General features: G+C 42.6%; 1 protein-coding gene across 1 annotated transcript in view; it reads right to left on the minus strand.

The window, feature by feature from the left end:
- The window catches only part of SDK1 (sidekick cell adhesion molecule 1), a 262,656-nt gene that overhangs the window by 119,637 nt on the left and 121,072 nt on the right, over window positions 1–21,947 (minus strand). Inside the window, exons 8-14 of the mRNA XM_029284781.1 lie at window positions 17,954–18,037; window positions 14,955–15,149; window positions 13,262–13,378; window positions 12,962–13,129; window positions 11,889–11,991; window positions 9,969–10,145; window positions 1,035–1,171 (exon numbers count right to left, since the gene is read on the minus strand). Of these exons, the coding sequence (XP_029140614.1) occupies window positions 1,035–1,171; window positions 9,969–10,145; window positions 11,889–11,991; window positions 12,962–13,129; window positions 13,262–13,378; window positions 14,955–15,149; window positions 17,954–18,037 (981 nt within the window). The remainder of the gene's footprint in view (window positions 1–1,034; window positions 1,172–9,968; window positions 10,146–11,888; window positions 11,992–12,961; window positions 13,130–13,261; window positions 13,379–14,954; window positions 15,150–17,953; window positions 18,038–21,947) is intronic.

The following is a 21,947-nucleotide window of genomic DNA, read 5'->3' on the forward strand; positions in this document are numbered from 1 at the left end:
ACACACCCCATAGCATCCTGTCTACAAATATCTCTTGACCCCTGGAGAATTACCCTGCCCCTGTCTTCCTTTGCAAGCGAGGATTTGGGATGTTCCCACATATTGTAACTTCTTGACAGTATAAAGGTCCATAGACAGTTCAGATATGAAACCCCGATTCTTCATTTTTATAGAGTTGATCCAACTGATCTCACCCCTTCCCCTTTCCTCCAATTATACAATTCTGTTGGATCTCCACCATCCGCTCACTCCCTGGTTTTCTCTCCTTTCTGTAGGGGTGCTCGCAGATAGCTAACACGAGCAAAGTTCGTGTATTTGATGGGCACTGAGATATGCTGGTAGATTATGATGTTATCAAATAAAATCATAGGATTTGTCCGACAGTGTGTGAGAGTTCAGAAAAAAAGAATCTTTTCATCCTCTCCAGGATTACCGAAGCAATTTTGGTAGGATATTATCAAATCTCTGCTGAGCTTCTTACACAATTTTAGAGGTGAATTATTACATTTTCCAGTTGACAATCCTCCCTTAGTCAATCGGTTAGATTCTGGCAACGGTTGATATCCTGCATTACATCTGACCACTCAGAACGGCAAAATCTCAGAAGGGAGTCCTTGTAAACTGGGCTCTGGTCATCCATGTGCAGTTCATCACCAGGGAAATTTAGAATGACAAAATATCATGACTTCGACCACCACCAAAATTTCAGAACAATCCCTGGACTTCACAACGGCAGCTTCCAGCAAGGGATAGCAAGGTGCTCACCCTAGGCTTAGGAAGCCAAATGTCATGCAGTACGCAGCAGCTGGAAGAACAGATGTGGCCAAGGGAAGCTCCCAATTAAGGTCCCCAGCATGGCAGAGCAAGCCATTATTCGCTCAGTGAAATAGTAATTATTTTTAAAAATCCACACAAATAACATGCGCAGGACACCGGTTTTGCATGCCTTGCCAGGAGCTATTTCGAAGAAAGTGAGAAAGAGGAATTGGCTAGAAAGCCTCCGGAGGTGAAGGGGGCTCTTGACCATCACTTACTGTTCTCAGAGACTTCGACGATGTAGTGCAGAACGGGACTGTTTCCATCAAAGGGTCTCACCCAGGAGAGGATGACGCTGCGGCTGAAGGAAGAATTCAGAGTGGCAAGTAGGTTCTGTGGTGGATGTGGCAGCTCTCTGTGAAAATAAACCACCTGTTATTCCACCTGCCATTTGGACCAACAAGTAGGGACTTGACAAAAAAGTCTGCCAAGATGGTTACAAGTGGACTGGATTAATCACCATGTCAAATAGTGCTATGGTGGCGCAGTGGTTAGAAGGCAGTACTGCAGGCTATTTTTGCTGACTGCCAGCTGCCAGCAGTTCGGCAGTTCTATTCTCACCGGCTCAAGGTTGACTCAGCCTTCCATCCTTCCGAGGATGGTAAAATGAGGACCCAGATGGTTGGAGGCAAGATGCTGGTTCTGTAAACCACTTAGAGAGGGCTGTAAAGCCCTGTGAAGTGGTATATAAGTCTCAGTGCTTTTGCTATTGCTATTGCAAATAATGTTGGAACGTTGATGAGTTGTGTCAGGTTTCTAATTATGATTTATTTGGAAGACTCTCTGCTAATGGCACCGCTATTTAACCTAGGGGTAAAAAGCCAATTTTCACATTTGTGATTTGTTGGTGTTTTTGTGTAATTGAGGCAACTTGGTCCATAAATTCTTTTTATGGGGAGATTTTTTTTAATTGAAAAGCTGTAAAACTGAGGAGCAGACGATCAGAGTGATGGAATGGGGCGGAGTGAGGGTTTAAATCAGAATTATTAATACTTAGGCGAGCAGAAGACATCATGGCTATTTGGAGAGAATTTCGAAACTCACTTAAGGTGGTGGAGATCTACCATTTTGGAGATCTATCAGTACAAGTCAGGGTTGGGAGATCCATAATACCATAATTGGGATTAAAAGTATAATGCAGAGTAAATGAAAACACTCACAAATACAATATAACAAGCACTCCTTTAGCATACAGTACTGGAAAAAAAATAGCCTTAAGACAGGACTTCTAAAAATGCATGGCATTAAGCGCACATAGACCTGTCCTCTCCGAAAGATGCGGAAAAGGAAGTGAAACATGCATTGTTTTCATCTGAAAAGCACTAGGAAAGCTTNGTTGGAGCATTCACCGCTTCTGGAGGCAGGTTGTTCCACTGGTTAATTGTTCTCACTGTCAGGAAGTTTCTCCTTAGTTCTAGGTTGCTTCTCTCCTTGATTAGTTTCCACCCGTTGCTTCTTGTCCTGCCTTCAGGCGCTTTGGAGAATAGCTTGACTCCCTCTTCTTTGTGGCAGCCCCTGAGATATTGGAAGACTGCTATCCTGTCCCCACTCGTCCTTCTCTTCGTTAAACTAGACATACCCAATTCCAGCAGCCGTTCCTTATATGCTTTAGCCTCCAGTCCCCTGATCATCTTCGTTGCTCTTCTCTGTACTCTTTCTAAAGTCTCAACATCTTTTTTACATCGCAGTGACCAAAACTGGATGCAGTATTCCAAGTGTGGCCTTACCAAGGCATTGTAAAGTGGTATTAACACTTCATGTGATCTTGATTCTATCCCTCTGTTAATGCAGCCTAGCACTGTGTTGGCCTTTTTGGCAGCTGCAGCACACTACTGGCTCACCAAGTCTTAAGTTATCTCTGCAGATGACGAACCTTGATTTATCTCCTTCCTCAAAGAAAGGGGAAATGCAACCCACCTAGGAATTTAGCTCTGAGTACTCTCAGGAAGTTTCAATGTCAATTATTGCTGATCCTCGCTACTCGACACACAAAAAAGTAGTAATTGTACTTGACATCCTTAATTTAAATCTGTACTCATTTCTTTTCATGTTTTATGAAGCTGATGCGTACTTAGAGCTATCTAAAATCTCAGTGTGACCATCTTCGTAAACAAATGCATTTCCAGCTCGGTGCCGTTTTAAAACCGGCGTTTCAGATGTGGCTGACGTGGAGAAAAGAACTTAATTTGGCATCGCCGCATACGTGGTTCCTTACCAGCTTGGCCTTAACTGAAGAACTAAATTAGATTTAGTTGAAAGGGATCCCTGAAAGGGAACAAGCCTGCTTCTGACTGTTTATTAAATTCCAAATGAAAAGAGCTACTACCTTTTCAACAGCAACGGAGGCGACAGAAAGCCTCTGCAACAATTCTAAGGGCTAATGTAATAAGGGGAACTGCCTGATGCAAATCATAATTTCTACAAATGCAGATCGTCGCATTCTTTCACATATTATCTCTCAGGTGCAAGCAACCTGAGCCACTTGTGAATAACTAAAGTCAGTAACATTATTGTTTAATACCTGTGCTACAAGAACTTCCCCAGACTGCGTACCTTTCTCTGAGAATGGTTAGATAAGGCTTCCTGGCTCTTGGGGAAGGCCAAGGTTATGCAAGGACTCCAAGCTATGTCCTCGCTTGACCCCTCCTTCCAGTTTAGCTGGCAGTTTTCCAACATAACTGGAGTCCAAGGTGGTGATGTGCCAGAGCAAGTGAGATCAAGCACCACAAAAGCTGAAGGAGCGACTGTACAACACAGTGAATTTAGGACCCATGCGTTGATTGGAAGCTGTTCACACTGCTGAAATCCCAGTCTGAGTTACAGCTGGCCCTTCTTTCAAAGCGGGCTGCGCTTCTGCAGAAAAGCTGTGAAAACTGTCAAGCGAACGGCCTAATTATGCAAAACGAAACATGCAAGTGCACACTGAAAGAACGGTTATTAGCGGAGAGTGACTACTGATGCCCCAAATAAACGTGTGACAATGACTGCAGGAAAGTCCAACCAGTTTTTGCTGGTTAGGCATGTCTTTCAAGGTAGAGGTAGTAGGTAATCTTTCATGTTCCTTTGCTGGCACTTGAGGATGTTCTCTTAAGCAGACTTAGAAACAGAGATCTTTGCGGTGAGTAGAAAATGATGGGAATCTGGTTTTACCTACTTCAAATTCGAATCTCAAAGTGGAAACGCAAAGAGATTCTCTGTCTCCTGAAACACAGCATCACTCTTGTCTACATTGTTTAGGAAAACATGCTGGCTCCTTATTTGGGGAAGACTGCATCAGCTAATGTTTCTAATCATCCCGAGTTCATGTATTACAGAATTACAGAATAACAGAGTTGGAAGGGACCATGGAGGTCTTCTAGTCCAACCCCCTGCTCAGGCAGGAGACAAATGCCTCAAATTCTGCTTTAGAATTTCCTGATGAACCCAGAGGACTTTCTGCAAACTTTATTAACACCTTGGCTGAGATATCAACTTTAGAAGAGCTTAATCTAGAAAAGTCGGAACTGTGGCCCACTAATTCACAGTATATTGACCGCGATGACTTGGAATTAATGGAGTTCAGAGTTCGACACATATGGCGAGCATCAAAGTGAAAAACCCGGTATATTTTAAACTGTCACATTATCGCCAACTCCTTTCTTCAGTTATATTCGGCTTGTAATAATAGCAAAATGTTAAATGGTCTTTTCAGTTAAATAGTCTATGGTGTTAATCTCAAAGACCATAAAATCTGAGGATAATGAACTGGTTGCCTTCAGTAATCTATAACTGTCTGCAGCCATTCAAGCCTACGTAACTCTAAGCCCTTAAAGGTAAAATCACCCAGCATGCAAGCAACATTTTTCACCAGAAACACTGATGGAGAAAGGAAAGAGAATTCCAGTCCAAAAAAATGTACCGGCCTCTCAATTCCAAACTAAAAGTGAATATTAGCCGTTATTAATCTCAGGTGAACAAATGTTTTGATGTCATGCACTGAAGCACAGGAAGGATTGCAAGAACAGTGAGTAAAAAAAAAGAAAAAAGAGCTACTTTTATAGTCATGAACTCTGATGTGTTGATCTGGATTTCCTGCCTTTCTTGAAAATTTAAATCTACGATTTATTTTTTTTTACCTATTCATGAAATCTCAGAAGTGTCAAAGGGGCAAATCTTGTCTGTCTAAACAAGGAAGTAAAAATCCTTCCAACTCAAAAAATATTACACTGCCTTTAAAATAGAAACCCAAAGTAAGTGCTATTATTAGATCTGCTGTAGGGAAATATGCTGCAGATATTTAACGAATCTTCTCTTGAGATGAACGAGGAGGACTTCTAACTATAAATAAAACATCTCTTCATCCATTGGCGAGAAGTTTCAAGATGCTATCAAATTTTAGGGGGGGGGAAATCCTTTTCAGTGTTTTTTTTAAAAAATTTTTTACATAAGCTTGGCGTTTTGGGTACCAATCTTAAAACAAGGCATTTTAAGGCAACAGGATGGTTTCCCGGTTAGCTATTTAGCTGCCCTGCCCAGGAAATCAGCTGGAACCAGACAAAAACTTATTAAAAGCCAATAGATTAGCACCTACACTGGGATGTTCATATCAGCAGCAGCCTGAACTTTCATTCCTCGCGGACTTAAGGTTGACTCAACCTTCCATCCTTCCGAGGTTGGTAAAATGAGGACCTAGATTATTGGGGACAATATGCTGACTCTGTAAACTGCTTACAGGGAGCTGTAAAGTACTATGAAATGGTATATAAGTCTAAGTGCTATTGCTATTGTCCATTGCTCTATTTTCCTCTGAGTTGGCTGTTCTGGATTTCACAAAAGGGTTGAACTAGGCCTCCTGTCTGCATACCAAAGCTTGTGTGCTACCACAAAGTCATGAAGTGCTTCATCACTGGAGGCTTTCAAAAAGAGACTGGACTGCCATCTGTCAAAAATGGTGTAGGGGCTCCTGCTTGGGCAGGGGGTTGGACTAGATGACCTACAAGTCATCTTCCAGCTCTACTCTACTCTACTCTACTCTACTCTATTCTACTCTACTCTACTCTAGTCTAGTCTAGTCTAGTCTAGTCTAGTCTAGTCTAGTCTAGTCTATAATCTGTTAATTCTATTCTATTCTATTCTATTCTATTCTATTCTATTCTATTCCATTCCATTCCATTCCATTCCATTCCATTCCATTCCATTCCATTCCAATCCATTCTATTCTATTCTATTCTATTCTATTCCAAGCACATTGGTTTCTCAGTGGGTCTACCTTGATGATGGTTCTCTTGCTTTCCTATCAGTACTGCTTAAGACCAGTTGCTTATTTTGGGAAGCTGTCCGATTCACACAACACATGTTTTCGGTGCTACAAAGGGAATCTTCTGAGATCTCCTTCTGTTTCACCCAGGCATTCAGAATAAGGCATTGGGTGAGAAGACTTAATCCTCCCCTCCCTTTGCACCCTGCAAGTCGGCACATGTGTTTTTCTACCACTGCAGGTAATTTTGGATACAGCAGTAATTTTTCTTTCCTGCATAATAGCCCACCAGAGAGTTTGGAAATGACTAAAAACCTTCTCTATTGTATGGAAAAGATAATCTGCTTTCTGCCTGACTTCTTCTTAATTGTTCTCACTCAGATGAAGCGTGGAAAATAAAAGGAGTGCAAATGGTACAAGCAGTCAATGCAGCTGAAGAAATATGTACAATCCACAACAGGTTTTTTTTAAAAAAAAAAAAAAATCACTGGGTGTCATTTAGAGTTGTGCCAGTGTGCATTACTGAAAGCCATTCTTATTGAGTCTCTTTTATTGATGGAGAAATTCAAACTGGTTTGGTTTATATTGCTAGGATTTGTGTTCTTGACTCTTTTTTTTTCTGTTGCTGTCATTGTGTTTGCATTTTGATTGTCCTTTGACAGAATCTCTACGGATGCAGAGTGGAGGACTGGCTCCTACTGTCTGATATGGGGAAACTGAGGTAGACAAGGAGTGATGGAAGAAGAAATGGCTTAAGGGAGAAAGTGGAGGAAGGGAATGAACCAATAGAAGAGGATTTTTGTAGCTCAGAGTTGAAATCTGGGGTTCTTGGTGCTCTCTGAGCTTGGTGGTTTTCTTGCAGATGTTTCATTACCCACCTAGATAACAAACCCCACTTCCTTCCAGCACTGATGATGTTACCTAGTTAGAGCATAAAACATCTGCAAGAAAGTAAGCAAGCTCAGAGAGCACCAAAGACTCCATAGCAAGCAAGCAAGCAAAATATATATATGTATATGTGAAAATCTCTCTCTTGCCAAAATTGGCAGGGCAAACTACTGTATATAAACAGGGACCAAACCCCACTCCCTTCTAGCACGGATGGTATTACCTAGTTGGCTTATAAAATGCCTGCAAGAAAATCACCAAGTTCAGAGAGCACTAAGGACCCCACAGAAGAGAATTACGTTAGAGTCCCTGAGAACCAGCCCAGTTTGTAGCATAAAATATTCTCTCTCTAAAGTCCTTAAATCCAATGGTAGACAACCTTGGTTAATACTGCAAGGCTGGCAGAGATCCCAGTTGGTGGACACCCGGCCAGGATGAGAAGATAATTGAAACCGATGAGTCAAGGGCCTGCAATGTCTTTTAAAGGTCTGGAGATGGTCTACAGCCCAAATGCCAGGTTAAAAGTTCTCAATGGGCACAGGAGATGTCAAATTACAAATGAAAGCTGGGCCAATCCTTTGAAGGAGGTGCTTCAGAACACGCAGGAGCACACCAGAGGCATCCAACCGTGGCAACTTTAAGACCTCTGGACATGCTGGCTGCGGAATTCTGGGAGTTGAAGTCCACCAGTCTTAAAGTTGCCAAGGTTGAACACCCCTGCGGTACATTCTGCATCTCCTTTTGCTATCATTAAAGCAACCGCATCTGGGAAACTGCAAAGCCAAGGGTCTGCTGATGCATAAACAGGCAGGGACAGCTGGGAACTGCTTTGGCAGCAGCTGTGAGCCAGGAACCGGCCTGTCTGCTTTAACAATTCAAAAAGAGGTGTGCGGTATGCTCTCCTGGGCTTTCTGAAGCTTTCTTTCAAAGGATTTATGCACCCCTGTTGAATCCAAGACAGAAGACAATCTACAGTCAGCTTCTAATAGGCTTCTTCATTTTGTATTTCGTCTCCAGATGAAAAAAAATGAACAGGACGAGGCAACAGCCGGCAATTTCAAAAACAGACTCAATCTAGGCTTGGCAGTGGAGAGGTGATGCTCTTCAGAAACCCAGGATGTCTTGTAATAAACTTCAAAAATGCACACGTTATTTGGGATGGTTGACAAAGGAGCCTTCACAAGAAGGTTAGGTATGGTGAGCTGGCGAAAATGGATACTGTTCCCTCCAAAACTCGATGGACCTTCTAGATTCTAGAAATTATCACATTAGGAGATTTCTCCGTCTTGTTCCACAAAACACTTTGATTCTTTCACAAGCTGCATTTGTTGCTCCGGTGGAAGAAATTCAGTCAAGGAGCAATGAATTCAAGGCCTTTTCAGTTTCACGAGAAGGTTGAATAGGGAGAAAAGTAGGCAAACACAATCCTTAATGAGGAAAATCTCACATAAGAAGGAATGTGAGATCAGAGGACCTGGGCAGAAATGTGGGCTTGTTAAAAGCCCTTTTTTCCCGATCGATTCATGAACTGCAATAATAAGACCCAATCATCTTGCAATTTCGTCTTTCTGCACAACGTGCAGCACTTTAGGCAGATGCAAATACATTTTGCTTGTCGGGGGAAAAAAAACACATACGCGCGCACATTCAGCTTTTTTACATTGCTGTCACGTACAGAGACCCATGGCTGCCATCCATGCAAAGTCTGCTGTGTTCATTGGGCTGACTGAATATTCAAAATGAGCCAGTAAGAGGAGACTTCAACCATAGTTTCCGTTGGGAACACGTGACCGTCCGAGTCCATGCCAAGTCCCAAAGTGCCAGGGAGTTTCTAGAAGCCTGACACTCTGACAAATTAGCCATCAACAGACACATAGACATTAACCACATCTATAGACTAAGCCAAAGAGACAATCAACCAGTCCAAAAGGGAACAAAAGACTCCAGCACCTCTCCACCAGCAGTCAGCATCCAGATCAACATAGATTAACTCCAAGGTCAACTTCAGACCAACAGTCAAGTAAACAATACTACCCCAATCAAGAAACTGCCAAAGAGCCAACAGTAACCAGCCCAGTCAAAGAGCCTCTAAGGACACCACCACCACTACCACCACTAACCAAAACATAAACGGATAGCAAACAGCACTGATGATGTTACCTAGTTTGGGTAATGAAACATTTGTAAGAAAACAAGCAAGTTCAGAGAGCACCCAGGACCCCTAAGAGGAGATGATTATTACAGCTTACAGATAATCCTTGACTTGCAACCATCTGTTTAGCAACCATCTGAAGTTGCAAGAGCCCTGATCACATCCAGGCATCTGCATTTACAAATTAAGCTGTGAATGTGCCGAGTTAAGAATTCTCTCTGGCCATGTCCAGAAGCTTTGGAGGGAAGTGATCTAATTAACCTTAGAAATACATTTTTTTTTAAAAAAATAAGACCAATCCTGATTAGTAGAGACAACTGTCATGATGAGGACTCCAGCTGGGAAGAAAAAGGAATCCTGTCTCTTTGTTGAATGATGAATGTTAAACAGAGAGAACTATTGGTATTATTATGTAAACTAGCTTTTCTGGTGTAACTTTATAGTAGCTCATAAAATATTCTATTCAGGCGATTTAGTTTCATTGATTTTGAAAGCCTTTCTGTGTGATGAATCTCGAGCAAAATTAAAACCTTCGGGGAGGGAATACACTCAAATAAAAGACAAAAGTCAAAGCTAAGAAAGATATAAAGGAAGAAGCTGCTTGTCATTTCACAAGTTTTATAAAAGAGAAGGAGTGGCAGAACCTGGGGTGGAGTTAAAAGAGGGGTCAGCCTAGAATCCCTACATAGGCACAAACAAAGTCCAATTTTCCTTGAGTTCTGTTGACCTTCATCTAACCTCAAGCAGGTATTAACTGTTAGTTGAGAAGACTCTTGTGCCTAAGAATGATTAGCAATAAATCTGTTTCATTTCATGAAGGGACCTGATCTTTCACACCTGACATTTGCTATCCCAACGTGCTACGAGGGAACTTACATTACTTCCATTCGGGCCACCCGTGAATCATTCCCGCCCGAGGAACTGACTTCGCAGGTGTAGTCTCCAATGTCCCCTGACCACGTCTGGCCAATGGTGAGGCTGCCATCTTTCTCTATGGTGATTCGGGAGCTGCTGGATGGATTGATGATCACGGCATCCTTCTTCCAAGTGTACCTGATGGTCACAGTACATCAGTCTATTTTGTTAAACATGATGAATGTGCTGAAATTACACGGCAAAACCATAGGTGAATAATCTAAGATGGGTGGACTTCAACTCCTTGAATTCCCCAGCCATTCATGCATGGCTGTCTAGGGAATTCTGGATGTTGAAGTCCACCCATCTTGAATTTGTCAAGTTTGATAAAAACTGTGATAAAGGATGCAATCCTTCTTTATGGACCTCAAACACAAATACCTCGCATATTTTTTTGAGGTTGGGGGGGACAAATTTGAAGCTATGATGGGCATAGCAAGTTTGTGTTGTGTTTTCTTGGCTTCACTAAAAGTACCCAGCGTTTGAGTTTTGCTCCACAAACTAACAGGAGCCAAAACTCTTCATTTATCTATAGGGGAAGCCCAAGGTTTTATTTCATTTTTAAAATATGTTCCATCATACTGTGTGATAAACAACTCCTTCCATACATAAAGGTACACAGGGCAGGTTTCCTCTCCCCCAAGCTGTTATTAAATGTAATAATTAATATACTAAGAATGATCAATAATACGGTATAAGTAGATATGGTCTTTCATGGCGCCTACAAAAAGATTAGACACTTTCTGTCATTTCAAAATTCAAGGTCAGTGATTTGTAAAGGGCAAGCATCTCAAAAACTGAGATTAAAGAATAAAGGATGTTTATTATACCAAACTTAGAATATTCTCTGCCTTGTCTTTCAAAGCTGCTGCAAAGGTTTCTTAGGCAACAGGTGAACAAACTTCACTCTCCAAAAATACTGTGTAGATGTTAATTATACTTAGCCTGAACTTCTTATGCTGGTCTTCGATAGCAATAAAGATTTTATTAGATTAGGATAAAAGATTGCAGGGTGGGTTTGTGGTGGGGCTGGTCCTCCTTTATCCTTTCTCTGTGATTTCATGTCACAAATTTGTAAAATAGAATCCCTGCTTTAAACCATTTATAGTGGGACGTCTACTCAGAATCCTACCAGGGTTTATGAGAACAAAAAGCTTCTAAGATACTGTTTCTTCTTTATGCAAGTCTAGGGTTTTTTTTTCCCCTTCCTTTTTTCCTTTTGACAAATGGCATTGTTTGATGTTTTCTAAGGGGAATGGAAGCATTTTAGTTAGATTTGGATATATCTATATTCATTCTTGTGTATGAAACACAGAAGGGAATCTTTTGATCCCCTGCTTGTTGAGTTTGTTAGTTTAAAGATTCACTTTATCTGGTGAATCTTTGGTACTTGGTATTTTTTCTCGGGGAGGGGGGTAAATGTGACGCTTCTAAGGCTTCCCCCAAACCGATTTGCAAAACCAATTGCCTTAAACTGCTTTGGGTTTCCTTCTCATTAAGGATCGGCTTGTGACAAGTCGGTTTTATTGATATTGTGTTAACCTTGACAGTAAATCATAGGACATTGTATTGAAATCATGAAGTGAAACGTGGCTCATCGTAAATAATGTATATGGTTGTGGCGGGGAAAAAAATAAAGAGAACCGGATGTGATTATTGGCATAACTTACCATCTCAAACTGGGATGGTTGGGAAAACCAGGGGAAGCCAACGCTGATGGCTGGGACAATTAAGCTGAGATAAATGATACCAACAACCACAAACACAATCAACCTGATCAGCCCAATTTCTGCTACAAAGAAAGTCCAGTTGCCCCTTGAAAAAGCACCTTTGGGACAACCGTCACCTGGAGGACTGAGAATCTCCATTCAGACAACAAACCTGATCGAAATCCTTGGGTCGTGAGCAGCTTCACACTGCAGCATTGCTGTTGTCCCCTTAATGACAGTGCTGTCCTCTGGAGGGCGGGCGATAAAAGTGCGATCTGAAAAGGAGACAACCCACAATTCAGGTCGAATTGCCTGTTTCCATCCTGGTTTGGGGTTTTGCCTTGGGAAGACTGCAAGCCTGGTTACTCGTTATCCCGCCACCCAGCTCCTGAAGACAGCCTCTGGCTGCAGGTTTTTAGGAAGTGAATGGTGAAGGTCTCATCCATTGCTAAGCTTTCGGGGGGGTGCGTTGTAAAGAGGGTGGGATGACACAAAAGTAGAACCAACATGTTAGCCCCGAGACACCATTGCGAAGGGCCTTCTTTTTGATGCTTCGGGGTATGTACAAAGAGCAACTCCACTGCACAAAGCTCAAAGCCAAAGATACAGCAAGACATTAAAAGGTGCTGTACGTTTGTATTATATGCTAAAGTTCCACTGGAGATCTTAGCCTCTCCCAGCCTCCCTCTGAACTGATCCGATGCTGGATAACAAGCAGCTAAATGCTGGATTTAGATATGGTCCCATCCCATCAGGAGGATGCTGAGGCCTGGCCAATGAACAGCACTTTGGGGTGACTTCCATCTAACTTAAGTGATCTTGAGATGCACCTCATTTCTTTTCCAGATCTTTACAGCGGGACGTGGCATACAAGTATTTTTAATACATTAGTAATATTAAAAGTTGACATTGTCGCAGTATTACTGTCTCCCTTCTACGTATGGCTGGGTTCTCCCATGTTAATTTGGCGGCCTTCCTAACAAAGGATGAACAGTTGCAATCAATCAGACCTATGAATGCAGAGGCCACCTTAAGAGGCTGCCAAAAATATGCTGGCTGCTTCTTTCAGGAGAGATTGTTAAGGTGGTTCTCAACATTGCTTCTAAAAATCATGATCTTATTACTCAGAGCCTGCCCTAGCCTCGTGACACCGACGCTTTGTCATTAGATTCCTAATTAATCAGCTACAAGGAGAGCCGATTAAGTCAAGATGAACAGGAACGCTGAAAAAGAGCAGGGTCTTACTCCACACGGTGAGAGAAGCAGAGGCGTTCAGGGCGCCTTCGGAGTTGACCGCGCAGCAGGTGTAGACCCCAGCATCTTCGAGGAAGACAGGGTTGATCTGAAGACCGCCAGACCCAAGGAGACGGAACCTGGAGAGCTGAATGGAGCCACTGGCCAAAATCTGATTCCCTGGAACACAGCAAGTGGAAACAGCCTCAGTCCTCTTGACTTGCAGGGCATGAAGATGTTAATGCTATGCTCATTTGTCCTGGTGAGCGACCACAATTTGAGTGGATTCCTAGCAGAATAGTAAGCATGTACCCCTTTTCCATGCAATGGCGGGCTTTGGAGCTCCAGAAACTTCACATCTTAACACGGCACTCATCCCTTCGGTGATGGTGGCATCTGCCGGGGGCCAGGAGAAGGTGGGTGCCACATCTGGAATCGAAACCAGGAGTTTTGTTAAAAAATGGCCAAGAGAACATCTTGAAAGTTCAGAACATTTGTGGAGTTTTCCCCCACTGTACCAGAACGTCATGATAACCCCAAGCTCCCCTCGCGGGGTAGACACCAAACGCTCACTGTCCCTCTCAGAAGAACGCTGCCCCTTGAGCATCAGCCACTTTGAGATCAAGCCAAACAGTGGGCTTTTGAGAAGAATGGATGGACGGATCACATGAAGCCAGGGCTGTTGAGTCTTCAATTGCAGGATGAAAAGCAATTTCAGTCTGACACCAGTTTGCAGGAATTAAATGTCAGCCAAAAGAAGTTTCCATTTGATTCAAAATATTGCCATGTGCTCCCTTTCATAATACCTCTTTGGCTTTCTCTCAGCCTCTGATGCAGACGTTCAGGGGGAGGGCCTTATTATCTTCAGCTCAGAAAAAGATTTTAGACGTGTGAATTTGGTGGAAGGCCTAATAGATAGCTAACAGCCTACACACTGGGAAAGTTGAAAAGCAGGTGTCCATCCATCCATCCATCCTCCCAGAATCTAGCTCCAGCTGAGAAGACCACAGGTCCTTCTAGCTGACCCTGCCATTGCTCCCTTACATTCAGATAACCCTGCACTGTTCCCTGATCTACATGGAAAACAGCCATTATTCTTCGTATTCCCATTTTTTTTATCTCAGTGTGGGACCAAAGTCTATTTTCTGGTTTTTTTTATTGCTCCAGAGATTCTAAAGGAACAATGGCATTAATTTCCCCAACCAACTGCATTGAAAACTCAGGAATAGCTCTGAAAAAGCTCCAGACTCAGCCTGGTTGACCCCCAATTTTTCATAAACTTTTTTTTGGGGGGGGGAAATGTATTTTTCTTCGGAAAAACTGACAGTGGATGCAATGGGTAGGGAAGAGAAGCGGCCCACCTTGGGGAGACAAATGCAGTCAGGAAGGAGTAAAATATGGCCACCACAAAATCTATGTGGAATTTAAATGAGGAACTCTTGAGAGGGAATGACCCTCCCCTTTTGCCATTTTACTCCCTTCATTCACTTTCCCGACAACTTGTCAAATGCTGCTTCCTAAGCTGTCAGGAGTGTGACACTACTGCTGGAGAATATGGTGATGGGGGACGTCTCTCCACCATTCTGTAGAGGACAGAAGCATTCAACAGTGTGGGCGATAGCAACACCTTATGTAGCCACCACCGGCTGTATGCTTGAGATGAGAAAATGCAATTGTAAGTAAAGGGTGGATTATTGAGGAAAGGCTGGAAGGAGGGGTCAAGAGAGGACCTAGCTTGGAGTCATTGTGCAGCCACAAATGGCATTTGTTTGATCTGCCCCAAGATCCATGAAGCTTAATTTGGTTATTCCCAGAGGAAGGCAAGCAGTCTGGGGAGATTCTTGTAACACAGGTAATAAGCAATAAAGCTATTGACATAGGCTAGCCACAAGTGGCTCTGGTTACTTATGCCTGACAGAGTCTCACTAAGTACTGTAGCAGGTGCTCCAAAACCTTTCTTTAATTTCCACACCCCCTTACAGACTGTGTGAAGATCCAAACTTACTGGTGACCTCAAGGTAGGTATGGCTCTCTATCTCGCCAACCTCATTCCTTGCAAAACACTGAAAGATTCCAGAATCTTCCGGCTGTGCTCTCCGAATCTGAAGAGTTCCGTTGAGTAGCACTGTGTAACGAGGATGAACTCGTTGGCTGATGAGGACAGCGTCCTTATACCAAGCTAGAAGAGGCCGTGGGATGCCTGCGTGAGACCAACAGAGAGAAAACATGTTCAGATTTGCACTCTCACCAGCTTTTTTTTTATCATGAACCTCTTTTTTGGGGGGTCCTCCTCCCCTTTGTGACATCTAGAACAACCGTCTTCGTTTCTCTCCCCCAAATATGGATGCTTAAGAAAGCACAGTACATATAATTTATCAAGTTGCATCAAATTAAGAAGAAATCAATGCCTTATGAACTCAAAAGTCAATACAGTCAATGTAATTGTATGTAAAAATTCTGTCCTCGGTTTACTCGTCTTTCTATTCAGACGGAAAGTTGCATGATTTTCCAAAATAATACAGAGACAAATGAGAAAAGAAGGGTTCTGAAAACGAAGAAGGAAATATAGTGGCGATAAAACTATTTCTGTACTAGGATGTAATCAGTTCCTGAAATCGCACTTGAAGCTTCCATTTTGTTAGAATAATAAAGCCATTTATTGTCTTAAAAAATCACCTTCTGTGTGCTGGGTGTTTATTTGTGACAAAGTAGACGCAATATTGCACTGGGAAATAAAACGCGATTTAAAGTTCATACCAAAGGCTTATCCACAGAAATTCTGATTGTCAGAATCCTTAGCAGAAGCACAATTTACTTCGTGAAGCTGCTGCAAACTGAAATTACTACAGACTGGAGTCATGAGGAAGCAGATAATGCGAAAATGAAATAGTCACCCAGGACAGAAATAAGGATGGAAATAGCTTGAAGCTTGAATAACAATAATTCTTTATATTTTAAAGGGAACATAATAGAATTAAGTCTAGCATTTGGCTTATTCCTTAAATCCCTTCTGACTTATTAATAATATTAATTCAAAAAAAATCAGCGGGGAAGCTAATTTTTCAACTGTAACCACAACTGCTGAAATTATCCTCTGAAAGGAAGGACAAAATGCTCACTGATGCTTTGTCTTCGCAAAGAAAGCCTGGACGCATTCTCAATCAGATGATACTGAATTGTAGATAGGGGTGCTTCACAGTCATTGGAAACCCATTAAGCACCCGTGTTCCTCAAAGATTTAAGATACCTGAAAAAGTCCCATCTGGGTAAATGTAACCAGGTAAATGGCATCCTTCAGGAGGCGATAGAAAGTGTTTTTTTAAGAGTGCTTTTGGGTTCATGGGGAGGTGCTAGGAACAAGGAGTCTGCTGGATGAAGTAGAGAACCATCTGAGATGTTAGAAGGGAGGGGTGCTGGAAGTGGCTGCAGGGATTCCCAAATGGGATCAGTTGAGAGAAGTTGTCCAGACCACAAAAGAATGGTTCATTCTGATGGAAGAGAATATTTGTAGCTCAGGGGGTGAACTGTGGGGTCCAACTTGGTTGTTTTCTTGCAGATGTTTCACGATCCAACTAGGTAACATCATCAATGCTAGAAGGGAGTGGGGTTGTGGAAAGGAGGAGGAGGAGGAGGAGGAGGAGGAGGAGGAGGAGGAGGAGGAGGACTGTGGTGTCATTGGAACTCTTTGAGCTTGGTTGTTTTCTTACAGACATTTCATGACTCAACTAGTGCTAGAAGGGAATGGGGTGGTGGGGAGGAGGAGGAGGACAAGGACTATGGGATCCTTGGGGCTCTCTGAGCTTGGTTGTTTTCTTGACCCAACTGGGCTTGGTCATGTTTCTGAGCTTGGTCATGTTTCATGACCCAACTGGGTAACATCATCACTGCTAGAAAGGAGTGAGGTTTACAGAGTGGAGGAGGAGGAAGACGGTTGGGGGCTTATGTTCATGAGATCCAGACTCAAAAGTGACTCAGCCATGCCGTGAAACGCAAAGTGCCTCACCATCAGTCCTTCTCAAGAGATCTACGCTTCCTTTCGGTTGTTTTGCATTAGCATGCTAAAAGAGGCAACGGGAACCTCTTGCTGAAGAGGATCCTTTTGAGAAAGGCGTTTGGATTTAAGTGGGATTATAAATGTTTTGCAAGGTCTGGTCTGTTCAAACATCTTCCCGTTAAAACGGGGATGAATGAAGGCTATCGCAGAAGTGTAACTGCAGCTGGACGTCTGTTGCTGCCGACATTTTCCTCTTCTTGAAGAAGCTCCATAATTTTAAGAAACAAGGAGCTTTTGCTGTTGCAGTTATTGACTGCTTCTCTGCAACCTAAGTTATGGGTCCCACAGCAACTGTTTCCCTTCCATTAATCCATCCGGCTCAAGATGTTCAGCCCTTTCTTTATGGAGCACTCAAAGACCGAAGGGCATCTTCAGAACACTGCACCTTGCCAGCCTCTTTGCTATCTATATTGGGTTGTTTAAGAAAAAAAAAGGTAGTGTTTTTTTTTTCTCAAATGACTAACCCAAACATAAATAAATTGCAGTCAGCTGGACAGCTCCATCTTACCATAGCCAGGAACAGATTTTTATTTTTATTTTTTTTAAAAAAGCATAAAGGATAGATACAGGAAGTCCTCTTCTTACAACCACTTTAGTGACAAAGAGTATGACGGCAATGGAAAGTGACTTACGACCAGTCCTCGCATTTATGACTGTCGTAGCGTTCCCGTTGTGATGGGATTAAAATTCAGGCAGTTGGCAACCGGCCTGTATTTATGACGATTGCCGCATCCTGGGGTCAGGTGGTCGCCATTTGCAACCTTCCCAACAGATAAGCAAAGTCAGCTTAGTGACCGGGTGAATCATTTAACAACTGCCTTTATTTCTTTAACTGCCATGGCAAAAAAGGTCTCCAAATTGGGCACTTAACTCTGGTCCCAATTGTGCTTTTAAGTCGAGAACTACCTGTACCTTTTTAAATGAATTTCTTTGTTCATTACCCTACTTACCCGTTGCTTGGCATGGGATGCTCACGGTCTTCTGTACTTCTAGCAAAATCCGGTCTTCCGGTTCAGCGGTAAAATACGGTGGCTCTTACGGAAGACAAACCAGAAGACCACATTAGTTCTTCTCCAATGGTAGAGCTACTCTCCTCGGTTGCAGAAGATCACACTCAGGTACGAGCATAGAGAAGACCCACTCCCTTCCAAGTCTTCACCCAGCCCTGTCACCCCGATGGGTTTAATATAGTGTTACAAATGGAGTAAGTCTGACTTTTAGTTTTGAGTTCACAGTTTCTTTTCAGCGACGGGCTCGTAAAAACCACCTCAGCAATTATCGGCGTTGAGGAACCCGCATTTCAGAGCGTATGGAATCACTGCCAATTCATATTTAGAGTGCCACACGGCAGATTAACATCCGAGCCGAGGGCCTTCTTATTTTACAAGCACGAATCAGTGAATTTTTCAATTCTCTGCTGAGAAGGTTCTTCCATAAAGGTTTTATTTACAGCAATAGATTAGATGAAAGGGTCGGCCTCAGCTTCTGCTCAATAACCCATGCAGCTTCAGACATAAAACACGAGAGCAGAAATGTAGCACGGCGTGGTGCATAAGGATCCCATCAAGTTTTCCTCACGGTGTGCGATGAAGGTGGGAAATTTAAATTAAGCTACGTCACAACAGCTTTGGACTAACTGAGACTGGTGCGGCGTTCGGCATTCCTACAACCCTCCAGGATTGGTTCTGTGACATGTGAGCAAGCATGCCCACTCCTTGCAAGTTTGGCTTGTCTAATAAGAGAAGACTTCGCTTGCTGTTTAATTTCTATCTTTGAAAGCAAGCTGGGTAGGAATGGCAGCCTCCTAAATTGATAACACTGGCCACTGTCAAATCGAATTAAAGAAAGGGATCTGAAGTAAGCATCAAGCAAAACCAAGGAAACAAAGCAAACAATTTGGGGATATCACTGAGGGTAAAGTTTACTTCCTGCTATTTGGACTATAATTGCAACTTTTCTCCTGGTAGATGGGCTCCTAGGTTTGAATTAATTCGTCTGTGTTCATACATGTTTCATTAGAACTAATAAGAATGGAGTAACTACTGTACATTCCTTCCCTGTAGACCCTATTGAGACTCAAATCTTCTTTAATCCATTTTATCGTGGTTCAGGGTAACCATTTATTTCACCTTTCTAGAAAATCTCAACCCACAAAGGAGCCACCACACAAGAGGCTACCAGTCAGGAAGAATCAGGATCACCTGTTAAGCTCCAGTTAAGCTGGTTTATTCCTCATGCCTACACACAAACAATCTAGTCAACTAATGGTCAGCACTAAATTGGTGCCAGACCAATGGAATTCAAGAAGGATTGAACTTAGATGATTCCTCACTTGATTCCGCCCCCGGGCTCTGCCCGTCCTTCTTCTTCACTATTTCCTTTTTTTGCAACCTTACAAGGTGTCTTCTATGAGTCCCATCTTGAGGTTTAGCCTGCAAAAATTAATCTTTTGGGCCCTTCTCTTTCTCAGCTTCTGGCGTTGTCGAGAGCCGCAAAGGCCAACACAAATTGCTACGGCTACCGCTTGTCGTGAAGTGGGCTAAAGGTTCATTAGCAGAGCCGGCTGAGTTGTTCCATTGACAGCTCAAATCAAGTGAGATCCAGCATTTGTTCTTCACCTTTCTTCAGGCGGTGGACATCTGCCAAAATCTATTCCAGCCACAGCTATGACATTGATGAAAAAAAAAATAATAATCATAAAGGAACTGGAAGAAAAGAAGGGATGGCTTCAGCCATTACTGTACTGGCTGTTAGGAAAACAAGGGTGTTTGGTTTTTTTAAAAAAAAATCTCTGTGGTGCAGGCCGTCTTCCATTCAAAGAAAAGACTCTGTTGAAAGCCAGAAGATGGAGAAGAGGTGCAAAAGGTGGCAACGCATCTCTGCTAAAAGCAGGGACACCCTTCGAAGATTGCAAGTGGAAAGTGACTGGTAAAGTGCAGGATGCCTCACTCTTGCTCATCTAGCGGCAAATTTCTGTAGCTCGGGTGGAGGATGAGGGTGGAGGTTCGTTCTCTGAGCTGGTGGATTGATTTCCGAACATTTCGTTACCAGGCTAGGTAACATCTTCAGCGGAATTTAGGGAATGTCGGTGCCGGTGTTTTTCTGCTTATAAGGGCTTTGTGTGGTCAATAAGTCTTGTGATGTGGAGATCACATCAGGTGAGAATCATGCCAGGTGAGAGTCGCATCAAGTGAGGGTCTTGTGATGGGTCAAGTGTGGGTTGCATCAAGTGAGGGTCTTGTGATGGGTCAGGTGTGATGGGTCACACCTGACCCATCACAAGACCCATCACAAGATCCTCATCTGATGTGACTTCTCCATCACAAGACTTACTGACCACACAAAGCAGAAGAAGACTGACACTGACACGCCTAAACTCCACTGAAGATGTTACCTAGCCTGGTAACGAAATGTGTGGAAAGCCACCCACAAGCTCAGGGAACGAACCTCCACCCTCAATTTCAATCCTTTTGAATGGTTTTTATTTCTCTTCCTGGTCTAAATATCTTTTCCTCTCCTCTCTATCCAGTTTTATTCCTCCCCACCCCCTTGGCATCCCTTCCCTACACAACTCTCCTGTCATCCTGGGGTTTTTTGTTTTTTTTGGACAGCTTCTACTAAAAAAGGGGTGGGGAGAGGAATGGGTGTGGGTGTGATTGTTGCGTGGGTTTACATGTTGCCAAATTTGAGAACGGTGGTTTCTCCGAAGTCTGAATATAGTTGATAGATGTGAATGGGGGTTCATTTAATTTTATGAATGGATACCTAATTTTACAGGCAATTAATTTTAATTCGTAGTTATTAATTCAACGGATTTTATTTTATTTTATTTTATTTTTTGTTCCTACATTTCGGAGCGGCTGTCTTGCTCCTGGCAGAAAGAGACAGGCGCACACACACATAAGTGTGTGTCACACACGCTATCTCATTCCCTAGCTTAATAAACCCAAATCACATCCACATGCAATCTTGAGGGGAAAACTCGGAACGATCTTACGATCTTTCTTCCCGTACATTTTATATGTAATGTCCTCCTATTAATTATTTAAAAAACCCTCGGTGTCTGCTCTCGCTGCTTCTTGGCAACAGAGGCGTCAAGAAATTGCGTCTCTGAGAAAATTAAACCTGTAGAGTGAAACCAATGTGCTTAGCTGTTTGTACAATTTATAGCTTTTTAATAGTATAAATTTTCAACTATAATAGATTTTCTATGCCCAAGTAGACACTAATATATAGAGATACATTTACTGTGGACAGGAGGCAAAAAAAAAACCCCACCCCTAGACATTATTGGAAAGTCAAAGTGGATGGCTTGATTTTCCTTGACCCTGATTTTTCTCATTGATCCTAGGTTATTTGATCAAGGCCATGCTTAACGCAAATCGGTGCATTTGGCTCAGCAGAAAAAGGTGCGATCCTCATATAGGAACCTTGTAAAATGGTACGTGTTGATAGAGATAATAGTCTAGGAACAATCAGGATGAGAGCAATGCCTTGCAAGATCAAGCCATCTTTAAAATGTCTGACTAGAGCTCAGAAACGTAAAAAAAAATATGCATAAAATCATGGAATGGATGAGTTGAAAAAGAAAACCTTGCTTGGTGAAAGAATCCTTCATCCGTTTTGTCATCTCGCCAACTGAACATCTCCAGCAAGAAGAAAACCTCATTACTCCCTTAGGTAGTTGTAAAGATACTCTCAAATAATTCTAAAGCTCTAAAATAATTTGATTTTTATAGTTTCTGATAGGAGCTGGCCTAGATGCATGCTTTCGAGAGTTAGGGGCAGATTGGAAGGCCTTGACCCTGCGTGCTTCAAACTTTGTGGCACAATATTTAGCTGAAAGATGTAGAAAATATAGTTGGAAACACAGAAGAGAATATTTGCAGCTCAGGGTTGAACTGTGGAGTAATTGGTTCTCCTGGAGTTGGGTGGTTTTCTTCC

The sequence above is a fragment of the Protobothrops mucrosquamatus genome, unplaced genomic scaffold (genome assembly GCF_001527695.2).
Source record: "Protobothrops mucrosquamatus isolate PMUCROS unplaced genomic scaffold, P.Mucros_1.0 scaffold942, whole genome shotgun sequence".
In the NCBI taxonomy this organism is placed as follows: domain Eukaryota; kingdom Metazoa; phylum Chordata; class Lepidosauria; order Squamata; family Viperidae; genus Protobothrops; species Protobothrops mucrosquamatus.